The sequence below is a fragment of the Chamaea fasciata genome, unplaced genomic scaffold (assembly GCF_029207755.1).
Source record: "Chamaea fasciata isolate MVZ Bird 193981 ecotype frontalis unplaced genomic scaffold, bChaFas1.0.hap1 SCAF_1, whole genome shotgun sequence".
Lineage (NCBI taxonomy): Eukaryota > Metazoa > Chordata > Aves > Passeriformes > Sylviidae > Chamaea > Chamaea fasciata.
Genome location: NW_027094086.1, coordinates 110,253,566 through 110,279,380, shown reverse-complemented (window position 1 = coordinate 110,279,380; position 25,815 = coordinate 110,253,566). Strand labels below are relative to the sequence as shown.

The following is a 25,815-nucleotide window of genomic DNA, read 5'->3' as shown; positions in this document are numbered from 1 at the left end:
AGAGGTTTAATAAGAATAATACAGTGACAAATCAATATTTTTCTGTTTCAAGTGATTTCTGTGAACATCCATGGAAGAATAAAAGGATTTGAAAGCTACATCCTTGAGAAATTTGTGTAGTTTTTGTTGCACAGAGAAATGCTGAAATTTCAAGAAACTGCTAAGCATGTCACTGTTGCCAGATTTAATTCTGCTTGCTCAGAAGCTGTGATTGCACGAAGATACACTATACAGAGGAAGCTTGGCAATGGAAGCTTTGGAAGTGTGTATTTGGTTAATGACAGAAAAGCAAAACGAGGAGAAGAATTGTAAGTAAACCCTTCACATGCTTTAAATAAAAATGTTGGGAACATATTTCTTGCATTGTAGATATTTTCTTTGTATTTGTTTTTCATCTCTCAGTTTGGTGTTATGTTGCAACCTTAACTGTCTAACTTTAGTGAGGATGTAAGGTAGAAGCAGACTTTTTTTTTGATAACACCTAATTGGATGCCTTCAGGAATTGATTCTATGTTACTGCAAAGACTCAGATTGTTGGAGTGGTCTCAAAAAAACCTCTACAGTATTGATGACCTAATTTTTGTAACTGAGTTGTCTAAATGAAACCTGAGAAGGAAGAGTTACAGAAATTCCAGTAAACACCTTTTTATTTGCTGTATGCCTAACTGGTAGAAGGTTTGATTTTTTTTTTTTTAATTGCCAGAAAATCTTGATTGTTTTTTAGCTTGCCTGAATTTGGGACAAGTCTCATCAGTTTTACTGATAAACCCGTTGGCATTCTGAAGCCAAAATAAAAAAAAAAACAACACATTCTCAGTGTTGACATTCCTGTGGGTTTGATGTTGAGTTTGTGGCTGGACTTCCTGTTGTGTAGAATGTGTTTGTCTACCTTGATCCTTCACCAAGTGAAATTTGACTATAAATATTTTTGGTTTATCCAAAAATATTTGTAAGGCTCTTTGTCTAAAGTCAGAAACATCTAATCAAGTTTCTCCTCAGCCAGAAATACGTAATTCCTTTAAATAGGGGATCTATTGCTCCTTATTGATGGACACATTAATAATGAGCACTTACATGATTGAAGATCTTTCTCTGATTCATTTGTGCCTCACTTTTGCTACTTATGGCCACACATTATTGGCAATATTGCTTTAATAAGCGTGCAACCAAGACATAATTCTGTCAATTGTTTTCTTTCTACATCAATTTACAGCTTCTGAAGTCCTTGGATTAGGGTTAGGGTCCACTAAGCTCTTAGCTTTTTTCACATGGCTTAAGCAATTTTGACTCTCTCATATGGCCTTAGCTACAATTTTCTCAAAAAAAGAAAAAGTTCTTTAATGGAATATTTCATTAATACAAATAAAGAATATATTTCATTTTATTTTTATGTTAAGATGGTCTATCATGCACACGGGGTGACAGGAACTACCTGAGCTTCTAAGATGCTACAGAATTCAGCTGTTACTAAACTCATTCTTAGAATATTAACAGTATAGTGAAATCACACATTTGCTGCTATAGCACAGCCTGCCAAACCTCAAAAATGAAGAACATGCCTTAAACTTTTAAGTGGCTATTTTCTTTTCCTTAAGAATTTTGAGTGACTGCCTTGAACCAACATTCACTGCCTGCAACATTTCATGCCTGCGTTTTGTTAGGAATGAGCCTGAGTGTGTCCTCTGCTGTCTTCAGGACAGAGACTGAATATCAAATGACGTATTTGTGTTTTTATATTTTTTTTATCAGTCTCTTTTTGTGACCACAGTACAATAGAAATATGCCAGTATTTAACCAGCCCGAGTGCTCGAAGATGTGCAATGCTGTGTTTAAGCCTTCCATCACGAGGGGGTGCTCGTCTACCACAGTTCATTCCTTCCATGCCTCAAGCTTGTATCGACGAGGGGATCCCCCAAATTTCTACCACTTATGTGCTAGTAGATGACAAAAATACCGTCCCAGCTGAGCATGAAAACACAGGTAGCATAATGATATGGAGTGTAGGATTTAGAAATACTGGTTTCTTAAGGTGGTAAAATATGCTGGAAGTCACATTCTCAATACTGCTTTCAGATCGTCTCGTATGGAACCGTACTGGTTGCTGCTTATATATATTTGAATGAAAATGTACGTGGTTAAAAAGAAAGATCTTAATACAGCTCTGAAGGCACTTTGACAGAAAAAAACCCTGGAAACAACACAACTGTGACCTCAGCAGAATTAGAATTCTATTTTTATTGTTTCAGACGTGATCTGACAGAATGAGAGGACACAGTCTTAAGCTGCACCAAGGGAAATATAGGTTGGATTTAGGAAAAAGTTTTTTATGGAAAGAGTGATAAAGTACTGGAATTGCCTGCCTGGGGAGGTGGTGGAGTCATCATCCCTGGATGCGTTTAAAAAAAGACTGGATGTGGCACTTGGTGCCATGGTTTAGTTGAGGTGTGAGGGCAAGGGTTGAGCTCAATGATCTTGAAGGTCTCTTCCAACTTTGTGATTCTGTGTCATTCTGCGTGAAATAGAACATGCTGAGACAAATGTTACATACAATGTAAACTCAGCCACAGATAATTTCCTGAAAACTGCTATAGTCTAAAGCGCTATGAAAAAACATAAAAATAAATCATAGGAATACAAATTCCCAAGAAGAGTGACATATTGATACAGAAGCTGTTTAGGGATATCTTTCTCGATTTTCCATTCGTGCAATGTCTACAGAATGAGTTAATGCAGAGACTAGCAGTGGTTATCATGTAATTTCAAGTATACCCAGCAAAAAGCTTCTGCACGATTCTAGAAACAGTTTTAGGTTGTGCCTTGTACTTTGTTACTTCTCAATGATCATACCTGTAGTGAGTGAAGTGTTACGAACACAGTTACTTCAGCCAGGAAGGAGAGAGAGTTGATTATTTGGGGCATACCTGAAACCAACAGATTTATTTCACATAAAACTTTCAGGGCTGCTCAGGCCAGCAGTGCCTGCCTTTCCAAGAAGTACCTGCCAGCTCCATGCTTCTCTCCAGTTCTTTGCATGGATGGGATCAGGATTACTGGCTTTCTCAGATCATACTAAATCATTTTGATATGGTTGACTTGCCTACTCTGTAAACTATAAGGTTATGAAGTACCACAAGTATAGTAGCGTATGGAGGTCCCTTACCATAAGTCCCTCTTAAGTGTTGCACTGTATGACGCATTCCTTGCCTGTTAATTTTATTTCCTAACTGGTTTTTGTAAATTTTTTTTTCTGGTGCAGGAACTCTTGATCCTGTTGTATTATTCTCATCGAGTGTGACAGAGGGTTAAATATCTCAAACAGAAGTCCCTGCAATTTATGTGAAAGCAGCAGAGTAGAGAACAGAAAGAATGCCCTCATAGAAAGGTCAGAACCTGGGAGATTCATCACTATGAACAAAGTTTCTCATGTACTAAATCTATACAGAAGAGAGTTTATCAATTTCCCTCCTTCTTTTGGAAGAAACTAGAATCAGAATGCATATTTTAGACCCTAAAGTCAGTTGAGCACAAAAGACACATCCGTACAAAAGTCAGTTGAGCACAAAAGACACATCCGTACAAAAGCAAGCTTCTTGGTTCCAGTTTACACAGGATGTCTTAGTTTGTGGATTATTTGATATTTACTTGTTCCTGGACATTATGGACCCAGACCTACTCAAAGCAGATAACTTGGTTTGTTATAAGGAAAGTAGCAGGATTGTACCAGCATTTTTACAACTAGCAATATTCCTGCAGTCACTTCTATGCTAGCCCCCCTGAATATCTTCTCAGCTAATGATAACAGGTAATTATGGTTAAAGACAGAGTCTTTTACAGCAGAGATGAGTTCAACAGTAGTCTTGAAGGACAGTGCCATCACTTAAAGAAAATGAATGTCCTAATCAATTGTGCCAAGGGAAGCTCTGGGGTTAAGTATCACTGATTCATAACCATGTACACAGTAGGCACTAGGGACTTCTAGTTCATAAATATTCACAAGGTATTTACGTGTCCCTGTGGTGGAAGGGACATGCTGACAAGTGCCAAACTCCCTGGGCTGCTCCACTGTAGGGTAACTGTGGGGCGTCAGCTCACCTTCTGCATCTGACTTGCATTATAGCTTTAATCCAGACTCATGCTAGGATTCCTTGGAAACTGTGCGCTTAGCTGAATAATTTATCATGTGACTTTCGATTATTTATGACTTCTTATAACAAATGGTTTAAAATCTAAAGGTGGGAGAGATTTGTTCCTTATGAATATCCAAGTGACAGTCAGTGGATTGCTGTGTTGTCAAATCCTTGTGTTTGCTGCCTGTTTGTTTCTCTGAAGGTGTTCCAAGGGAATGGTCATTTGATGCTGAATTGATTAAAACAGAAACAATTTTTTCCCTGCTAGTTGTTGTGTGTTTATTCATCTAATTACATTGCTTTCTTTTATTCTTCTCCTTCATTTAATAATAAAAACTAGAAAATAAAACTGGAATTTATTAGGGCATTTTAGATTTGTGAAAGAATATTCACAATCTCCTTGAAAACTGATTTGCTGTAGGATCTTCCTGATTGGGGCTTATTTTTAAATAAGCTTTTCTAAGTGATCCATCTTTTGCTTGGTTCAGTCACATGTACCTGTTCTTTTTCATGTAAGGCTCAGCTACTGTGCCATGCCTGCTGACTGGGTACGGTCATGCTTGGCCCAAGTAAGAGACCATAACAGCATTGACCTTGTGGATTTAACTAGAGCAGTTTGAGAAGTGAGCCTTCATGAGCTTTCCACTTGAGTGGCCAAGCATGACTTTGACCTTCTGTGAGCAATGTTACAGGGGTCAAGGCCTAGAGCTACGTGTCCAAGCAATTTCCTTGCTGAACTTCTGTGAGGGTGGCTGATGCTCTCATGTTTTAGTTCAGAGTACACCTGCAGTGGAGGTTGCCAGGGAGTGAAAGTGTAAATGTTTTGCTTCAAGTTTAGCAGGCAGTCCCAGTTATGACCACAATGGTTGTAGATCCTTTCTAATGCAGGCCAATACGACCCTGATTCAAAGACAAGTTTGATAACCTCAGACTCACCCAAAGCAGATCTCACTGGAAACCACGTGGGAAGGTGCTTTAGTCCCTACTTCCTGCATCCCCTGTCAGTGCCCAGCTTTTCCTTCAGCCCAGCATGGAACACTAGGGCTCCTCCAGCTCAATGTAAGAAAGTGTAGGAAGCTCCTGTGCTGGATAAAGCTCTAGGTGTGCTGCAGGGTAGCTTGGCATTGAAGCACAAGACATAAGATTTCACCTTGCCCATGCTGATGATGGATTTGGCAATTAAAAGTCACAGCCATGCTGCCGTCCTTAGCACAGGCAATTACTGTGTTAAATTTCCTAGTTCCCTCATAATCAAAAGCATAAACCCCAGCATTCTGTGGCCTCTTTGGAAGCAAAAGATCCATACTGGAACACACCAAGACCCTTCATTTGGCTTTTGTAACACAGACATCTGTGAAATCCTCCTCAGTGCTGTCTGATACAACTTTTACATCTGCTCGGTCACCTTTATGAGCATTGGTGGTATCATTATTGGTTTTTCTTTTTTTTACTGTTCTCCTTTTATTACAGCTTTCTTAAACTAAGTAACCTACTTTTTCATTATTCGTGGGACTTGTCCATTTGACTGGGGCGGATTCTAACTAGGTCTTTAACATGTGTAAGTGGGAGGCAGCATGTATTGAAGGAAATGCTACTTGGGTTTACAACAAGTCTTGTCCCCCACAGAGCCAAGCTCCCAGGAGCTCAGTGCTGCAGCACTCATGGCATTCTGGTCTGACATTCAGGCAATGGGAAGTGCTGGGGATTGAATTCATTGTTTTGAAACTTGTTTACAGGTAACATTTTCAACATTGGGTGGAGAACCGTGCTTAAGGCATTCCTGGTGAATTACTTTTCTTTGAGGTGCATGGCAGCGACAGAATTTAATGATTTTGTTATTAAGCAAATGCCTTGAGATCACTTCTGTCTCATTCATTTTGCTGAAACTAGTTTTCTTGCATTTGTAAGCTAGCTTTAGTAAGAAAATGGGGAATGAATATGCCTGTCTACTGTATCCTCTTATGGACTACTCTTATTGTGAAGGTGTTTAGTCTGCATCGGGGTGGTTTGAAATTCTTCCATGCAGAATGAACCTCCAGTTTTTTGTTGCATTCAGTACATTGTAATGATAAAACTTCTGCAGTGAGTGGAATAAATTTTGGATTTGCTGGACAGTCAGTGCACTTTTCCCTATTTTTTTTTCTGTTTTGTTTTGTTGTTGTGCTTATGTGACTTACTAGTAACTGTAGTTCCTAGTTCATTGTTTCCCTTACATCCACTGTGTGCCCTTCTAAAACATTTTAATGTTGCTGGGTAGTTGCTTAAGTTTTGAACTGCATGTGTTTCCCTGATTGTTAAGATCAGAGAATCATACTCAGGAGGGCTTAAAGGTATGAAAAGAATATTCAACAATGGAGCTTATATGCAATTAATTTCCCCAGCATTGCTTGATTCCCTTTGCCTTTGATTGTAGACTATTTAGTAACATGCTTTTGTAAAGCTATAAAGCATGCATTTATCTTTTTCTGCACTCCTCTCTTTTCTTTTTCTTTTTTCTTTTCTTTTTAAATTTTTTGGTACTATAGATACTTGAACGCATATCAGAAATAAACATTGAAGGAGATGCCTGATGAAAAAAAGACATGTAGGGAGAGTGAATTTTCTTATTAAAGGGGTAGCAATTACTGTTTAAATTACTTTTGGGAATTAGATCCACTGGAGGGACAATACTGTTGACATAAATATCCTTGCAACAGTCAAAGGAACATAATTCTCCCTACAAATATATTTAAATTCAGAAGAGAACCAATTAAATTTTTCATTAAGTGTTTTAGTTGAGTTTTTATGGAATGCATTCTTACAGCAATTTTTGGTATGTAGTTTCCCTTCATGACTCCTATTGTTCAAAATAGTCTGTTTTCTGTGGACTGATGAATATAGACCATGATACGAAGGTCTTTCTTCAAAATTCCTAATTGCAACTAATTTAAAAATTCAAACTAATTTCTACAGAAGGAAAATCCTTTTTTGGCAGATGCTCTAGCCCAAGGCTACTAGTTGAAGTGTTACAACATGGCAATGGTGAGATGTTTAATCATATTAAAAAGCTTGAAGACAAAATGCTGCATTCAGTCTTGAGTTCCGTAATGGTGTTTCCTCTTGTTTGAAAGTGAATGTTAATTAGCAGAGAGCAATTATTGTAAAGTATATTGTCTGTGTAATGAAATCACAATGCTGGTTTAGAAGATTTGTTGTGTGATGAAAGTCTTCAAAGATACAGAGAACAAACCAATTATTTAGTCCCTGTTGTATTTCTCAAAAATCCCATTTAGGCTGGGGACAGCATGGTGCTTAATTGCATTCTTAAGCAAGACTGGGCTGTAGGAAAAGGATTGGATGAACAGTAGAGGGGGATAATGCAACATGTAACCATAAAGTATTGCTAGGACATTCACAGATATTAGTCAGTATCTCATCACCATTTTTAGTAATTTTTCTGTTAAGACACAAATTTCTTCAGTTCAGTCACAGTCTATTAGTATTTGATTTAGAGCTGAAACATATGAATGGACTATAAATGTATTTACATTTTATTTTTCCATTTCTCTCTAGGAAAAAAGTTTTAATTTTGAAAATATGGCTTTAGAGAAAAAGTCTTCCTTTATTAATCAATGACTACTTTTTTTCTGTCATTTTTTAATCAATGTAGATGACTACCCAAAGTATGCCAAAGAATTAATCCCAATAAATGCATTTTTATATCTAAATAAATAATTTCTTTTAATCGATTGTTCAGTTCTGTGGAAGACAACACAATTGCTCTGCTTTGCTTTATAATTACTGATTTTTTCCAAAATTGGCACATATGGTTGATCAAAAATAATTTGAGTTATGCGCCTTTGTAAAAATGAGAGTTTGCTCAGTGCAGAAGAAAATTATAAAAGCTCTATTCCTCGAGACTAACTTCTTTCAGCAGTATTCTCTTTCCAGAAAATATATTCTCTATTTTTGGGGGTACTAGTAACGGACTGTTAATTTTCAAATAAGCATAAATTGTTTTCATCAAGAGTTGGCCTGTTCAGTGTTAGTGCATATGTTAGAGCAGTTGAAAATTTGGCATCTTGAAAAATATTTGTAAGTGCTATAATTGTGACTTGCTGATGGAAATGGTAGTGAATCATCCATTTCACTTGCAAATTTAAGAAATCTCATTGCCATTCAAAGATATTTTAGCGAGGTTAAATTAGTTAAAGTGCTTATTCAAAAAATGAAATTATATTTAATCCATCTGCAGATATTACAGTGCTCATATAGAGATTGAATTTATAGTGGTTAAGTCAGGGATTAGTTCTCAGCATCTGTGAATGTTCATGGACAGTGTGAATAGGATGTTTTGGAGAACAGAAAAAACGAGTTGCTGATGACTGTTCTGACATTACAAGGAAATCAATAACGTCCAGGAGAATGACAAAAGAAGTGCAGCATTTGATTTAAGAAGCTATGCAGTGGTATTTGGTATTGAAAAGGGGTTATGGCTTACTGATAAATCCACAGTGGGCATGGGAAGCCAAGAATCAATTTTAGAAGTTCTGTAGTAATTCTTGGGTCTGAAATGCTTTGGATAATGAGTAAGTATGCATATGTAAGGAGGAACACCAAACAGCACTTGTTTGCTTTTCACTGGAAGTAAATTAAGTGCTCTTAATTTACTGTGTTTCTTTCCTTAGCTAAAACCAAGAATTCTTCTAGCTAGGACTGATTTGTGTATTCTGATTTATTATATTTCACGGTTTCACCAGCTTCCTCTTTCTCTAACAGATAGATGCACGTCCTTAAATTACCTGACCACGCAGACATTGGTGTTCCAAATATGATGGATAAAATGTAAAGAATGCCTATTTGAATTTTTGTTGCTAAGCTGTCAACTATAGAAAAGACGTAGTGTTGGTGGGTGACTTCACCCTGTCTGTAGTTACATGGTGCCTTTGTTACCAAATTTCCCTGACAGTTTTAATAGTGTGGAAGCTTTATGCAAACTTTCTGCATGGAGTTTGTCACCTCTTCTTCATTTTGGTCTCCATTTGCAGAGCTGTGCCATTTGATAAGTAGAATAGAAGGCATCATTAATTAGACAGGCACTTCTTTAATTTTATTGTTTGTGACCGATTTCAGATCCAGTTACAGACCCAGTAAGAGGTAATGTGTTTTTACAGAATTGCACCTGGTCCTTGTACTGAGGAGTTATCAGGGTGAAGTGGTAGTCCTGCGAAGGTCAGCATGGATAGAAATACACCACACAGTTATGGGTTATGCTACAATTCTTCATAGTGGCAACTCAAAACCTAAATAAAATTATAATTAACTGCAGTTAACTGAAAAACTGCCTGTGTAAAATGAAGTTTCTTTTTAATTAAAAGCTATAACTTTTAATCATATATTCCTAGATCACAACTTTTCTGTTATTTTATCAGACCTATTTATTCTTGACATTAAAAAAGTTGTATTTCTTTTACTTCCTTCTCAGCAAGCAAATTTACCTAGGCAATAATTCATATTGCAGTTTACTCAATAAACAGAGTGCATTTTGAGAAACACCGCCTTTTAAGAATTGCATCTGATCCAGTAAACCAAATTATATAATAATAAAGTATGTCACCTATGTAAACAAATACCAGATGGGTTGTAAAGCATTCAATTTTAGATCAGTGCAAATCGCCCGAGATAAACATTGCTGTGGTGTATTGTCAGTTACTAGTACAGCTCAGAAAGGGATTCCCACTGTGTGACTGAATCCTGGCGGGTTCCACCTTCATGTTTGTTTTTCTCTTTTAGCCCCACTTGCTCCCCATTACTGAGCTCTCAGACCCAGTGCTTGGCTGCTTTTCAAAGTGTGACAACTCAAGCCAGCAAGGTTTTGCTGATGAAAATCAGAAGGGTTCCCAGAGAAATTGTTCCCAGGGGAAGGGGTGTGGGCCTGTTGAGACGTGGGCACTGCAGAGGATGGGATGTTGCTTTCTGTATTTTGGGAAGTAGGAGTGGGCCCATCTCTCGTTATTTTCCCACCCTGAAGAGATGGATGTTGTTACCTGTCCCAGACCCTGCTTCCTCCAGGATGGATGTACATGGTGACAGCTGGATTTTTTTACTCTTCAGATATGAATGCTTTCACAACAAGACTCTTTCAGTTGTAGTCAGTTTGAGATAAAGTTTAAAGTGTGTTTCCATTATTGATTGAATTTTAAGGCTTTTCCCACACAGTTAAAATCCAGAGGCTGTTGTTCTGTATTTAAGATATCTGCTAGTGCTTCTGTAATGAAGTTTTCTAATTGTGTGTTTATTGACACTTTATCTTATCTTTAGATACATGATCTAGTGGTGGACTTGCCAGTGTGAGGTTTGTGGTTTCGCTTGATGGTCTTGAAGGTCATTTCCAACCTAAACAATTCTGTGGTGTGCTTATGTGTTGTATTCTACACTAAGTCAAATTTATAATAATATTGAAATTTAAATTAGTATATCTTATTTAGCATTCTATCAGAAGGGGTAGTTAAGTATTGTATTTGGAGGATATCCGCATTTTTGTGGCTTTACCTGGTTTTCTATATATGCCACCTAGATCTCTATTTTCTTTGTTCATGTGATTAATCTGAGTTTTCTTAATTCATGGGAACAGCTTTAGACCTTATAAATCCTGCTTAATACTTGACCCTAAGTGGCAGAAAATATAGGGGCTCATTTTTTGAAAAAAACTGACTTTCAGGTGACTCTGTATACTCCAGATGGAGTCTTGGTAAAATCTGAATAAGAGAGTGCATTATTCCCAAAATCCAGAATGTAACACTCTTCAAATTGTTTGTTCAAAATACTTCAAACAGTTTACAAAAATAGTTAAGTAACACAATGCAGCCAGTTTTTCAGCAGATGATCTACAAGTACCGTGTCTGAATTGTGAGCAATGATGGCTCACTCTTTATTATTACCCAACCATAAAATGTAGGTTGGATCATAGAAACAGAAATGCATTATCTCCTTCAAAATATAGAGCTGGATTTAATTGGTAGAGAGGAGATGCAGTCAGGATGTCTTAGCTAAGAAAGGTTTGTTGTTTTCTTATGATTGCTAAGCTTTTATTTGTGGATCTATCAGCCTATTTGACATCACCAGGGGTGCCAAATTTGAGTTGTCTTAGGAGCTGTATAAAGCACAGAATGTGCCCAATATAGCTGCCTGCTTGGGTAGAATTTACTTGTGTAAATACTGAAATGGGGTAGGGTGAATTTAAGCGCTCTTTAGGTGTTCTATGTATTAAAAAGTATAGTTAATTTATATAAATGAATTTCTGTCTGCAGACTTTTATTTTCCTTGTTTTTCTCCTAAAGTTAACAGAAAAGAGCCACTTCAGATCTGGGGACCTCTGTTTTCTCGTTTTCTCTGTGTCCTTGTTTTTCTCCTAAAGTTAACAGAAAAGAGCCACTTCAGATCTGGAGACCTCTGTTTTCATGTTTTCTCTGTGAGGCTTCTGAGAGTCTGACATAACTTCTCTGTCAATACTTAGTTAACACAGAGGGGGTTTTTGTACATATCTTAAATTTTTAAGTGTATTTACTGAAATATTATCAAAAGCTTTGCAGAAAGTATGAAGTCTAGTTAGGTTCTTCATATTTAATGCAGTAAAATCAAACCTTATCTACATATAGACACAGTACACACATATACCAGAGGCATGCAGATATGCCTAATCTCAATTGCATTCAAAAACTTTCTGTCTAGAAGCAAATGCCTTCCAGCTGTGGCTATGAATTAGAATTGTGTTGCAGAAAACCAGTATTTTATTTACAAGAAGTGTATTTTCGTGATTTCTTCTTCTGGGAATTAATTTAAATAAGAAAAACACCTGTCATCTTGTCTGACAGCTGATGACAGCATTAAGATCACTGAGTGACTAAGATGATAAGCTATCTGTACACATCAACACATCAGGCTTTTATTGCTGTCTTGGGTATGCAAGAAACTTGTGTTTAGTGGTCTTTAACAAGGACTTATCCTGTTTGTCAGTTCTGTGACATGATTTTTATGAAGGAAGGGGTAATGACTCACGTCAACTGAAGATGAAGAGATTACAGTAGGTATTGCCTGTCTGTGTTCCATGAAGCTTGTCTGCAGAGATGGAAACAGATCAAAGGGCATGTGTTTTTCATCACAGTTCCTGATGGGGATTAGGCAAGTTTATATGAAAATTCAAACATTGCTAGTCAGAAACTGATTGTTCAGACTTAGGAAAAAAACATTCTCATAAAGAAACACAGTTCCCCCCCCCCCCCCCCCCCCGGCCTTAGATAAGGTGAATTATTGTAGTTTTATCACTGTCATGTTTACTACTGTAACTTTACAACCATGCTCTATTGAATGGGGAAATTACTAAAAGCACTGTGGAAGCTTCCCTTCAGTCTGAAACTTGCCTTTCATGTATTCAAACATTTGGGGAAATTTACCATGGAGAGACTTGGGAGAAGCTTCAAGTGCAGTTTCTTGCTACTCCTTATTTCATACATGAATCTTGACCATATGCTCTGAGTGGGTTTGAAATCACTTAGATTTGATTTTTTGTTTATGTTTGTTATTATGCAGTAATCCATAGCACTGAAAACATGTTCTAAAAACCCCAGTACAGTAGGTAATTAGTGGGAGAAATATTTCAAAACAGTATTTTTAATATATTGCTTAATCTATATGGTAACTAGCATATTTGTTTGATTTTTAATGTATTCTCATTATTTACCCATATTTGCCTCATCATTTCATGTTGCCAATAGTTGGTCAATGTAACTGTTTCACATTTAAGGAAATTTTGATGGGATTTTGAATGTTATATATCTTTATATTTTTCTAGTTTTATTAATATAAATATTTCTTCTTTTTTTTTCCTCTAGAAAGGTCCTAAAAGAAATCTCTGTTGGAAACCTAAAGCCTAATGAAACAGTTGAAGCAAATCTGGAAGCACAACTACTTTCCAAATTAGACCATCCATCCATTGTCAAATTTTATGCAAGCTTTGTGGAGCGAGATAGTTTCTGCATTATCACTGAGTATTGTGAGGTGAGACTGAAGAAATTTGAAAAAAATGTGTGTATTAAAATAGGGTCTTCTAAGAAGCCATTATAAAATGTTTTAGTTTGATTTTTAGCCTTTATTTGCTGCTTGTGGCATCAGCTGCTACTTGTTAGGTATGTTCCTTTCAGATAAGGAATGTTGTCTGCCCATGTGAGATTCATAGACAAATAAACCACAGAAGAAGAAATAGGTAATTTTAAAGGCAAGTTTAAGTGCTACGAGAAAGACTTAAATGCAGACACACTGCCAGATCTGTGGGAGAACTCAGGAGGGTTGTACCACTTGTGTGATGTGCTACTGATAGGTGAGAGAGGGTGAGATTTTGGGCATGGAGGCACGATATAAAATCTGGTATAAATGGGGAAGGGAAAACTCACTTGTGATTTGGAGATGATTACAAGAAGCTTAAGTCTGATCACATGTATGATGAGTTTGGCAGCATCATTGGCTTTATAAAATGAAAAACTGTGTGAGTCAAAGACCAGAGTGTAGTGGATACAACAAATATTAAAGCAGGATGTTTTACAATATAGTTACCATTAATTTTTTGACTCCAGCATTCGGTTTAAGAACATATTGCTGGAATCTGTCTTAAAGCTTTCAAATAAGAATTTAAGCCAGTTTTTTAGTAGTTTATATAAAACAAGTGCCGACTTTGTATTAAATATAGATGTGCACTTTCAAAAAAAATCTGTCATACATAAAGTGATCTTTTCATGAAACTGTGAAGCAAACTCTTCAGTTGTGTCCTGCTAGACATGCTGAAATGCTTTGGAAGATAATGAACTTAGACTAATGCGTTACCTGTACACAAATCAGATTTGACTTAACTAATCACACGTCTTCAAGAATTTACCTTTCATGGGAATAATTAAACAAGTACCATTCCTGTCATTTATTTCTTCCTTGGAAGCTTTCTTTGATGATAGCTAAATGTCTATTTATTGCTGGGATATTTAAAAATTAAATCTGAAATGTTCAGTTCTGTGATACAATCTGAGTATTTGTTCACATAATATTTTAACACCCGAGCAGAAGCTTTTTGTGCCATTCCCTGAATGTCTGATAGCTGGGGTTTGAGAGTATTGTCAACTCTTAGAGGAAATCCGGAGCTCAGGACTGAAGGATTATTCTAACTCTCCAGCTATTCCCATGCACTCATAATTTTCTCTCTACCGGCAGTACAAAGTAGTCCAATACCAGATCAGTTAAACATGTAGGAATAAAGGAGCCTATTTCAGCAGCTTTATAGTATCTTTTTAGATGAAAGATCCACTGCTTTTTACACTTCTTTTTTTCTTTTTTGTTCATTGGCATAAAGTTATAGATGAATAAGAAAGAGCATGATAGCAGAGTAATCACAAGCATCATTCCTTGGAGCTTTGGGGGGTTTTATGCAGCCAATATAAACTACTCTGCATGAAAATGTTTTGGTAGTTACCCTGGAGTTACCCTAGGATCAAGGAGTCACATCCTCAAACAGGTGAGAATGTATTACAGCACAGCAGGTGAAGGAAGAGGAAATGGATTCATTGGCTATGCACTGAATCTTTTCAGTTTTGAGTCTGCTAAGTGAGGTCAGGGTGATTCTTGATCCAGGATGTGCTTCCGACTTTTTCCCAAAATACATGTTCCGTTGTATCATTGCATTTAAGCCCTTACAACATATTTCATTGAATGTTCAGACAAGAAAAAGTACAAACCAAAGTTGCACACAGTGCTATAAAGTTTCTTTTCTATTTTGGTCGGATATTGTATTTTTGTATGTGGTGGGATTTGGGTGTTTTGACCTAAAAGATGCTTGTTTAAACCATGGATGAATTGAGAATGGGCAAAATATTGTGCTACCTGATCCTTGCTTGGATGTCTAGTATGTTCAGTTTCTCATGCATAGAATAATTACCAGATTGGCAGTAATTGCTACTCTTGGGCAGACTCAAAACAAGGAGCACACATTAAGTTGGCATGGAAACAGAACTACCCCCGTGAGCTCTATTCTGTTTTCTCCAAAGTACTGTGACTTATTCATTAGCCACAGTGCTTTGTTCATTCTGGCGTGAGTAGCATGGAGTGAACCTCCAGCACAGCTGCCCCATGCCATACCTTGTCCTGTGAAAGAAAAACAGAGAACATTGGTCTCCATGGCTCAGCTTGACATCTTTTATTACAACTGAATTCAATCAAAATTATAGAAAAGTGTATTTGTTCTGTTTTGATCTTACTTGTTGAGATTCTTAGACACTTTCCCCAAATCAAAATCTTATGGATAACATAAAAATTATCGGCTAAGACTGATTTCAAGCAAAAATGCCTTAATGAACCTTAGATTTCATTTTGCAGTACAAATTTGACTTCAATAAAATACAGTTTTTACAAAGCGGTTACTTTTAAAATTGCATTATTTTAATGCGTTGTAAGGCAGAACTTGTTGTACTTTCCCCCAGATAATTATTTATGTCTCTTGACTGTGGTCTCAGCTGTGATGTGAGTACACATATGCTAAGGAAATCTGAGCAAAAGGAATAACTAAAGCAGTCAATGCCTGTTCACGTTATCAGCTCTAGATGCTAAACTGTTTTAAATAATTTACTGGTGTGTTTGTTACAGTGATATTTAAATAGAAACTGCAGCTTGGAAACTCCATATGTACTTAATTTGTTAAATTGTTGAATTCCTTATGAACTTCATTAGACTGACCTTCCAAAATGCGAAATTGGGTTAACAAATTTTTTCAGCATTTAATAGCAGCAGTATTTCAGTGAATATTTTATGTTGTGTTTTTGTTTTCCTTTTTTTCAACATAAAATCAAGGGTAAATTAATTGTAGGACAATGAGACCACTCTTCCCTGCTTGAAGGTAAAAAGTTATGCGGTTGTGTGGGGGCACATTTTTCAACTACTTTTGTTCTCCTTAGACCTTTTTCAGTTCACAGTATTTCAGACCTTTTCAGCTTCACAGTATTCACTGCCATAAGTCTATAGGTGCTGCACTTTTTTTTCTTTGTGTTTTAGATGGCAGTGTGTTATTGTGAGAGGGGACATGTTGGGACAGGGAGAAACAGTGATTGGAGCCTTTTGCACTTCATCTGTCCTCTCCTGGATAGTAGAGAGTCCCCTGAGCAGCCAGCAGCCAGCTGACACATGTTTGAGCCCTCAGTCCTGGGCTCTGGATGGTCTGGGGCATCTGTCTGGAACAGTTTATTTTATAATAATGACTCACTGTTTTCAAGGTGCGTGAGTAGGCTCGGCCACAGCCCATCTGGCTGCCATGCAATGGAGTACCCAGCAACAATTTTTCTTTCCTTCCTCTTCTCTACTGCAAGCAAGCAGGGGGAAGCTGCCGAACATTTGGAGTCGCAAAGGGGAAGCAGCTGCTGAGAGTTCCAAGTTCCCAGAAGAGCTTCTCTCTGGGCTGCAGTAGGGCAGCAGATGGAGAGCTGAATTCATATTCCCTTCCCTAGTGTATGAGATGATTCAGACATTTCAATTAAAAAATTGCAGGACATTGTCAGGAAACACATTTTTGATAGATTACAAAACAGATTTGCTTTGTTTTAACACATGCTTTTGCATGTTGTTACTTAGAGCCATAAAGGCCATAGAAATTACTGTAAACTCATATTAGAAGCACTTGAATATATAGATCTGCAAAGGACAGAATATGCTTATTTTGTAGCAGCACTATGAAGCACAGTGGTGTTGGGAACAGAAAAACAAGAAATGCTGAAGACACCATAAAATCGTGAGAGTCAACAGTGCAGAGGAATAAAGGGATGTTGGTGGGAAATGATGGTACTGGTACATTTGTACAGGCAAAATAGTTTCTTGTATATGGCACAGAAAACTTCTGATTTTATGTAGAATGTATAATGCAAAAGTAGTGATTTGTGGCTAGTAAGCTGTCCTGGTGCAAGGTAATTAGTCATCAGAATGTAATCAAACTCACAGTCCCTTTGCTCTGGGGTTAGCTACCTCAACACATTGCTTAACATTAATGTGTGGGCATTCTTGTAGACAAAATTAATTTATTTTATAAACTGGCTAAACAATCAGCTGACAACCATCTGTATATTTTTAAGCAAAAATAATGGGTTTCCTGAAAGTCTCAAAATCCTCTTTCATTGTGTTATTGTACAACTGGCATTTCCAAATATCTGGATTGCAGTTTACAAGTAGTCTTTTTCTGGATATATTTTCTGATTTATTGGCACTCCCTGCTGTGTGTCCTAGTGTTCCATTCCTAGTGCTACTTCAAGATCAATTGTTGTTTTAATGAAGTATCACAGTAACACATGCTACATATTCTTGAGGCTTTAAATAACACATGCTATGTATTCTTCAGGCTTTAAGTGTTCTGGCAGAAGTTTGAATGAGGGCAAAGTATCATAAAGAGACAATATTTTAATTCTTAAGAGAACAACATGGTTTCTTTGATGCTATCATGGTTATTATAACATAATAAATGAGTGTCGCTTGAATGTGCAATGTTTGACTGGAGTGGAAATGCTTTTCTCAAATATATTAACTTTTCCAGACTGATTGGGGCAGATTATTAATTTTACTTACCTAAGTGTCAATATCATAGCCAGTCAATATAGGCCCTCATCATAAATCTTGGCAGAGAAACTGTTTCTACAACATGATCCATCCCTTCCAGAGGTAGACAACAAGATGAGAGGGATAGTTGTGCTAAACAGGTGCATGTTCCTTAGTGTTGATAAAAAGGTTTGGGGTGACCAGCTCAGATGCTGAAGTTGGGTGACATGAAGGAAGAGCAGTTGGAAATTTTGATGATCTTCTGTAACACTAAGGGAAAACTACAAAGCCAGACTCGATGACATTTTGATCCTCACTTGCGTATATGTTTGGTGCTGGGGCTGGGAGTTCAGAATTCACGTGTATATGTTGATTTTACAGACCTACATGATAGGATGCCTGAATGCCTAAGGAAATGGGGTCCTGTACTATGATGAAGGAGATAGCATTTTGAAAACTTACTTTAAATGTACAAATGTGTTGTGATATTTTTCAGGGTGGAGATCTAGACTTTAAAATTCAAGAGTACAAAGATTCTGGGAAGATGTTCACTCAAAGTCAAGTAATAGACTGGTTTATACAATTGTTACTTGGAGTCAACTATATGCATGAAAGGTATAGTCATTTGATATGAGAGCATTCAGCTTGGGAGGGGAGTGAATGGACTTACTGACTAGTTGGAGGTATTCAAACAGAAATGAAAGTTCTGTTCACCGAACTATTGTAGTTAGTTTATGTCAAATACCCTCAAATGCAATTAATTATCTACCCCACAGGAACATTGTGCATTACATCTTTTAGCAGAACAATGATAATTGTCGCCCAGCATTAGACACACTTTTTTCAGAGCCAAAGGAAAAATGGAGCATAGTGGAAATAGTTCAATATTGTTAGAAAAAAATGGATTAAAAGGTTAAAACAAAGTTGTCTTTTTAAAGAGGAGTCAAGAAGCATGTCCTGCAGATATTTAATGTGAAGCATCCAATATATATATGCTTGATGGACTCCCAGTAAAATCAATAGAGTTACATACATGCATTCTTTGAAAAGAGATGTCGCTTTTAACAGCACATCAAAGATTAACTTAATAAAATACTGCAGGTCATCCAGATATGAGGAGATCAAACCTGGTTGGGGCAGGGGTAGTGTATATAGATGAATACCAACCTGGTCATCTCCATGAGCATAGCTCTTTCCTACAATGTGAGTTTAGGCAGGCTGAGTGCAGTGATGGAAAGATTTCCCTTATTGTCAGTGTGCTGGACATGTACAATTCCTGCCTGGTCCGTTTCTGCATCATCCTTTGCAGAGCTTGGGCGAAATTTGCTTGCCTGAATTTTAGGTGCAACCAAGCAGCGGGTAGAGAGGTCACCTGTCGTCAAGAGCAACCGTTCCTGAGTTGAACTGAAGCTAAGTGTGTGGGATGTGTTTGACCTAAACTGGTGGATGCCTAATGAGTTTTTGCCAGTGTCAGACTGTAGAGGGAAAAGGGCAGAGTGAATTGCTGCTCAAGATGCAAGAGCATTTTTGTTCCTAAATGCTGGTTTATCTAGGGCTTGTACATGAAATGCTGCCCTGCCAGCGATGGGAGGACACAAAGAGGACTCTCTTGGGATGCTGTGCCCTTCAGCATTCATCTCAGGCCAAAAGGACAGAGGGAAGTGGAAATAAAAATCCTGACAGTTTAAACTATCAATGTGATTTAGGTTTTTTTACTCTCTTGAACTTCACTTAAACAACCTGCCTTTAAAAGTTTTGGTGCCCTGGAATGTCCCCTTTTGGTGAAATCCTTTCATTAACACACGTGTTTAGAAGATGCATTATGTAGAATAATGCAGCATAATAATATAAATGTTGCATTTGGGCTGATGGTCATTGGAGGCCCCTTCCAACTGAACTACATTATTTTATTCTGTGAGTTACTCTTTTTGTCTTTCATTTTCTGTATTTTCTTATGCTTGTTTTATCTCTTCTATTTTACTTATCTTCTACTTGTTCTCAAAAAATCTTTAAAATCAAATAAGATCCTAAAAATAAATTTTATTTGGTAAATATGTATATAAAATTGGGTTTCCTGAGAAGTCATTTAGTTCTCCAATTAAAGCAATTTGATTTTCCAAACAGGATTTTATTTTTTTTATTTTCTTCTTTTCAATTGTAGCCAATAGTATCTCTCCAGACACAAATAACTTGACAGTTTTAATTTATATATATTTATTCGTATTTTGTGTTATTTGGTTGTATGAACGTTATGAAATATAACCTTTTTCTCATTAGTATAGAGTCAAACTAGCTTAAATGGAAAAGGTTAGGCTTAAAAGAATTTAAAACTACCCACAGAAATTTGAAATACTAAAACATAACAACATTCCGCTGTTTCTGTACAGAGGAGTCATGCATGATTTCTTCTCTACTGACATTGAAAAAAGCTGTAATATGTTTGAATTATGTTCTAATGCGAAGAAAGCTTTTCCCTAGAATTAGAAGCTTGAAGTGTTTACAGCCTGTGGGTTGGTCGTTCCCCATGCCATTCCTAAGAAAACTCAGCTGCTTTGGATGGGAGTTGTTTTTTTCTTTTCCAGAGCAGCAAAAATTATTATTTATGGTTTTAAACATAGACTATTCACTTGTCCTTCTTGCACAACTTCAGTTGAACTTCCACACTTTTTGAAACCTCTTATGCTGGAAACTTAATCTAATTTTTTAAAAAATTTGAAACTTGAAAACAAAATTGTCAAGAAACAAACAGATTCAATCCTTATCTGTCTTTGTCTCTCTTTTACTTCTCCCTTTCTTTATATCAAACAGTTCAGTGGTCTTATCTTGATGGAGGCCTTTAGCATGAAACCATCCTGTAGTCTCTCCTAGTACACATAGTCTATTGCATGTCAGGGCACAAAATTAATCCCACAGCAATCAGGCAGTGAGGCCATTGATTAATTTAACCTCAATTTGAATAAGGCTGACTGTTATGTTACCCATCATTTTGCTAATCTTTATGAAGAATTTATGAACACAGATTTTTATAACGTTACTCTTTATGCAAACCTAGATAATACAGGGTTCAGTCTTACACAGAACCTCTCACTCTTCTGCAGAGTTCTTCAGATAGAGGAAAGAGAAATTAATTGTGCATGATTTCACAGCAGTGATATCCTTCAGCTTCCCTCAGCTTCACTTGCAGCTCATTCTGTTGCAGACAAAGCTTCATTCAAGGAGGCTGTCCACTGCTCAGGGCTTGTCCTGTTGTTTTGGGACTAGGAGCCAGCAAGCAGGTACTCTACAGAACATAAATATGGGTATATTTACAGCCCAGATTAGAAACTGTCCTCAAGTGTTAATTTCTACCCAAAATAACTACTCAATTACTGCTTCACTGTCCATCGAGTAAAGTTTTGCTGGAGCCCAGTTAATTAATGTTGCCTTTATAGGTCTATCTTTTCCTACAATAAAAAAGTTGCTCTCTTTCTTTAACTGGATTTACAGTGCAAGCTTGATATTAGTTTCTTACTAGTATTAAAGAATTCTTTTCAGGTAAGATTTCAGCTGGTACCTTGTTTCTCTTCAGACATATCATAGCAGAGTAAGTTGCATTACAGTGAGAGATATCATCATGGAAAGCTGAAAAAAATCACCCCAAATATTTCTTTGTCATATTAATATATGAAAGCATCTTATAATTATTGGCAATGCAAATAAAGTACATAACATTTTCATCAATATGTTGCAAGATTGCAGTAGCATTACATTGTAATTCAAACTAATGTGACCCAAACATCTTTTTCATCTTCTTTTCAAATATATATGCTACTGAAAGCTTTCTGGATCATTCTTTTACTTCAATATACCTGTTATTAAAATAATAGATACTCAGAAAAGTTTCTGAAGGTTCAAAAATTCAAAAATTTCAAAAATTCTGTGGTTATATTTCTACAAAGGAGTACTATTAAAAGAAGGTTGAAATCCACCAATTCTCAGCAACAATGTGCAAGAATAACTCAGTGGAAGCAGGTTCTTTCAAAGGATCTGTGTGATGAATGGTAAGAAAAGTCCTTATGAATCTCAATTAACGCAGCAAGATTTCTGTAAAAGTGTGTGTGTGTGTGTATATACAGACATATATATACTTATGAAAGAATAAAAAATATCACCTTAGTTTAATTTCCTTACTGCTGTATTGTATGAGTGTATGTGTACTGCTCGCAGAAGCTGTCAAATAGAGAACAAATTATTTATAAACAATCTTTTATAAACATGGGTGGAGGCATATTGAATAAAACTTTCATTTTTCCCAACAAGCAAATCTTTTTTCTAATGAAAGTAAAGGCATCACTTTCAGGACAAAATAATTGGAAGAAAAAGATGTGAAAAAAGATTGCTTTAAGAAACATGAAGAACTCTTTTCCTTGACCCATAAAAATAGAAATGTTTCTTTTTCATTCCCAGTCTATCTGCATACAGCAATGAATTCTAGTATTATTTTTCATGTTTTTTTCCATTTGTGAACTGAGTATACTGAACTGCATTTTTTTTTCTCTTCTTGCAAAAAATATTTTCAAATGAGTTGTGGACAAAATTGGGTATTTAAATTGTGCTGTAGAATGCATATTTTCTAATCCTAATCAAAAACTATTTTGGAAATAAATTCATTGTGTCAATGCGTCGAACTTTCATAATTCAAATTTGAGATAATACTTGAGGATTGCTCAAAAAATTGAATTGAGTATTATATTTGTTTTTCCGCCCTCAAAAATCTAAAAGCATCAGTTTCTTTCTTTACATCATCTAAATGGCTGAATGACTACTGTATTTGCATTAGCAAATCCAGTTTCTGTAGCCAATATGTAACAAATGCTATTCTAACCTCTTCCTGAGCAGAGCTGATGACTAATCCTGTGTGTTAGTAATCATTTCAAAAGTGGATGAATTCTAGTTTAGGTGAGGTTATAGGCAGCAATACTTTTGGAAGCATTATTAACAAGAATTAATTGAGAATATCTTTTGTATACTGCGGAGATACTTTGTTTTCCTAAGGGGCTGCAGAATTACTGTCACACATGTAAGACTTACAGAAATCAAGAAGGTTCTGTATATCCTTACATGGTGTGTGGCTTATAATTTTTTTTTTTTCAAACTCTGATGGAAAAATAAGTCTGTAAAAGTTAATTTTTCTGTTTCTTTTCCTTTTCATCTTTGTCTTTGTAAAGTTCTTTCATTTCCACACTGTAAAACTGTAAAAATTGAACTACTAGCTTAGGCTATATACATATTTGTCTTTGAAGTAATACTTTTGCTCTGTAGGAGTCTTCCCTTAGCTTTGAGAAAGAAGCTCTTATTGCTGTTTCTCTCATCCGTTATTCTCTTTCGAGGCATCTCATTCTCCTGGCAGAAAATAAGATGTAATGCTTTTAAGACTAGTCAGATAGGAAGACTCGCCTTTCTCCCTTCCTCTGCAGCTCATGCTATGTCTGTATCTGTATTCTTGAGCTGGGATCCCCAGGTATGTTTTTATTATCCTGCTTAGGCTCTCACCCTGCATGTGGGTGCCTGTGAATGCATCTCTGTGAAGCTCCTTAATGCCATTGTCCATGGATTGTCACTGGCACAGTTAGATTGTAGCAGTGGTTGGGTGGCCTTTCTGAAAAGGGCTGAAGTTAAATACCTGAAATACTTAATACGTGACTCTGAATGCTTCCAGTTGGATGAGGCTGAATTTCTTTTTCTATTCCAGACGGATACTTCACAGGGATTTGAAAGCCAAGAATATATTTTTGAAAGATAGTCTTCTTAAAATTGGTGAGATTTCCATACTTTTTAAAGATATATTTTCATGTGATAGAACAGTCCAGCAGATATTTTGTCAATAAGGAGATTTAAAGAAAATCATATCTGAAATAGCATTTTGATTTGTAGTCATTTACTTGACAGATGGAGGAGAGAGAGTGAAATCTCTAGCCTTGAGGATGCTTCAAGCCTGGCTGGACCTGGATCTGAGCAGCCCCATTTAACTTTGAGCCAGGGGTTTGAATCAGATGACTTTGTGAAGCCTTTTCAAACCCACATTGTTCTGTGATATTATGCTTTTGTGGTGTTTTTATTTTGAAGAAGTACAGAAAATAGTTTTTTCCATTTTTCAAATACTAGCAGAATTTTCTGGATGTACAGTCACTTTATCATGTCTGACAATAAAGAAAAAAGTTTATATTAATAGATATATGTTTACAGTAATAGATTATTGTTTCTGCTGATATTTTTAGGAGATTTTGGAGTTTCTTGTCTTTTGATGGGTTCATGTGATCTTGCAACTACTTTTACTGGGACACCATACTACATGAGTCCAGAAGTACTGAAGCACCAGGGATATAATACAAAATCTGACATTTGGTGAGTAGTCATAATGCTATTTTGGTTGGATTAGGCATTTATCTCCACTGAAAGTATTTTAGGACATTGGAATCAAATCTGAATTGCAATCTGAAGCCTTGCCCTTTGTGTTAAGAAGCATGTAGTTGGCTTTTATTCTGGGTTATCTGTGACTTTAAAGGAGAATAAGATTCAGGTCCAGTCTCTGATGTGATACAGGATGATTGTAGACAAAGTTCAGGTTTTTCTTGGAAGGGGGAAATCTCTTTTTTTCTCGTATTGAGGTAGATGAATTGAAAGAAGCAACTTTCTGTGAAACTTTAGGTGGATGAGCAAAGAGTGATTCTGGCTGAGAGGATAGAAGGACTTTCATAGGAACTAAATTTAAAAACATTGGCAAATGTTAAAAGCAGGAAAGTATTTGGAAGTGGAGCTGAAAATGAGAATAACTGTGGTGTTAGAACAGAAACAAAAAGGCCCTCTGTTTTAGAAGAGGCTCAAAGGTAGAAAGAAAAGTGTCAGTTCTGCACTTAGATGGCACAAATTCTCGAGATCAGGACTTCTGAGGTGATGATTAAAGGATCAAGTTTAGGAGCTGAGGTCTGTTGAAAGACTTTAGGAAACTTTTAGGTGTGCAGGTACTCTTCCAAGCTAAGATGAAGAACGCTTTTTTTTTTAAATGGCAAAAATGTCTGGCTTGTTTATATGTGTGTCCTAAAGCATCTCATGTTTTAAGATTATATTTAAAAGTGTTGAATTTTTTAATTCTTTCATAGTATTTTATTTGAGTGACTTTGTTTCTTTTATGAGGTGCTTTGTTGTATTTTGGTTTTTTTTCTGTAGGTATGTATATCAGAAGATTAATTTTTTATAAATATTTCAAACCAGGAAAGTTCCTTTGTAAAGCATTTTGCCCCTGGAATATAGTTTGATTGCTTGATAATTTATTCTAGCTTTATCTCTGTTTTGCCTTATCAAAATATACTTGTGGCTGCAGGATATAATTCTAGAAGTAGAGAATAGTCATCTGTATTTTCAAATGGTAGCAACGATTTTTCACAGTTGACATATTCAGTCCGGTCAACGGATATGCCGGGAATCTCATCTCATGGCCTGTGTAGCTGACTGCTATGGATTTGATGTCAGATTCTCTCTTGTTCATCTGTAGCAAATATCAGTTAGTACATGTAGTCAATAAAATTATATTGGGAGAAGATTTCAAAAGATGTCAAAACAAATGAATAGACCAGGAAGCCAGCCTTTTGTGCTCTTCTACTGAAAGGAATAACTTCTTTTACTGCAGTGCAAATAGAAAGTAAAATACATGTTTAAGTTCGATTTGTGGTTTCTAGTGTCAACCCATATAGGTGATTGAAGTTGTATAGATTAAGCATAAACAGAGTTTGGTCCAATACTTCTGTAAATCATGTGTTGATCACCCTTTTAAAATTTACAAAAACACAGAAAAAAATCCCCCATCCCAAATTCAGTAGCTACTAGCTTTCTTCTATACTTTCTGCCTTTTGTGATCTTTCCAAAGGATTACCAAGAGCACTCACCTGAGGTTGAAACTGCCTTCTGCAGGTGTTTCGTGGCCCTCACTGTAGCAGCACTAAGGAGGAGGTGTGCCCTGACTCAGTACTTCCCCTGTCTACAAACCCCTTCTTTTTAAGAGCCAGGAAACTCTTCTGATCAGGGCCCAATGTGTTTGATTGATATTCTCATCTTTTAATCTTTT

At 36.5% G+C, this 25,815-nt stretch overlaps 1 protein-coding gene across 1 annotated transcript in view; it reads left to right on the top strand.

Annotated features, from left to right (window-relative positions):
- Positions 1-138: 138 nt before the first annotated feature.
- The window catches only part of NEK11 (NIMA related kinase 11), a 76,554-nt gene continuing 50,877 nt past the window's right edge, over positions 139-25,815 (top strand). Inside the window, exons 1-5 of the mRNA XM_066193554.1 lie at positions 139-308; positions 12,998-13,163; positions 18,211-18,329; positions 23,446-23,510; positions 23,972-24,098. Coding sequence (XP_066049651.1) covers positions 139-308; positions 12,998-13,163; positions 18,211-18,329; positions 23,446-23,510; positions 23,972-24,098 — 647 coding nt within the window. The remainder of the gene's footprint in view (positions 309-12,997; positions 13,164-18,210; positions 18,330-23,445; positions 23,511-23,971; positions 24,099-25,815) is intronic.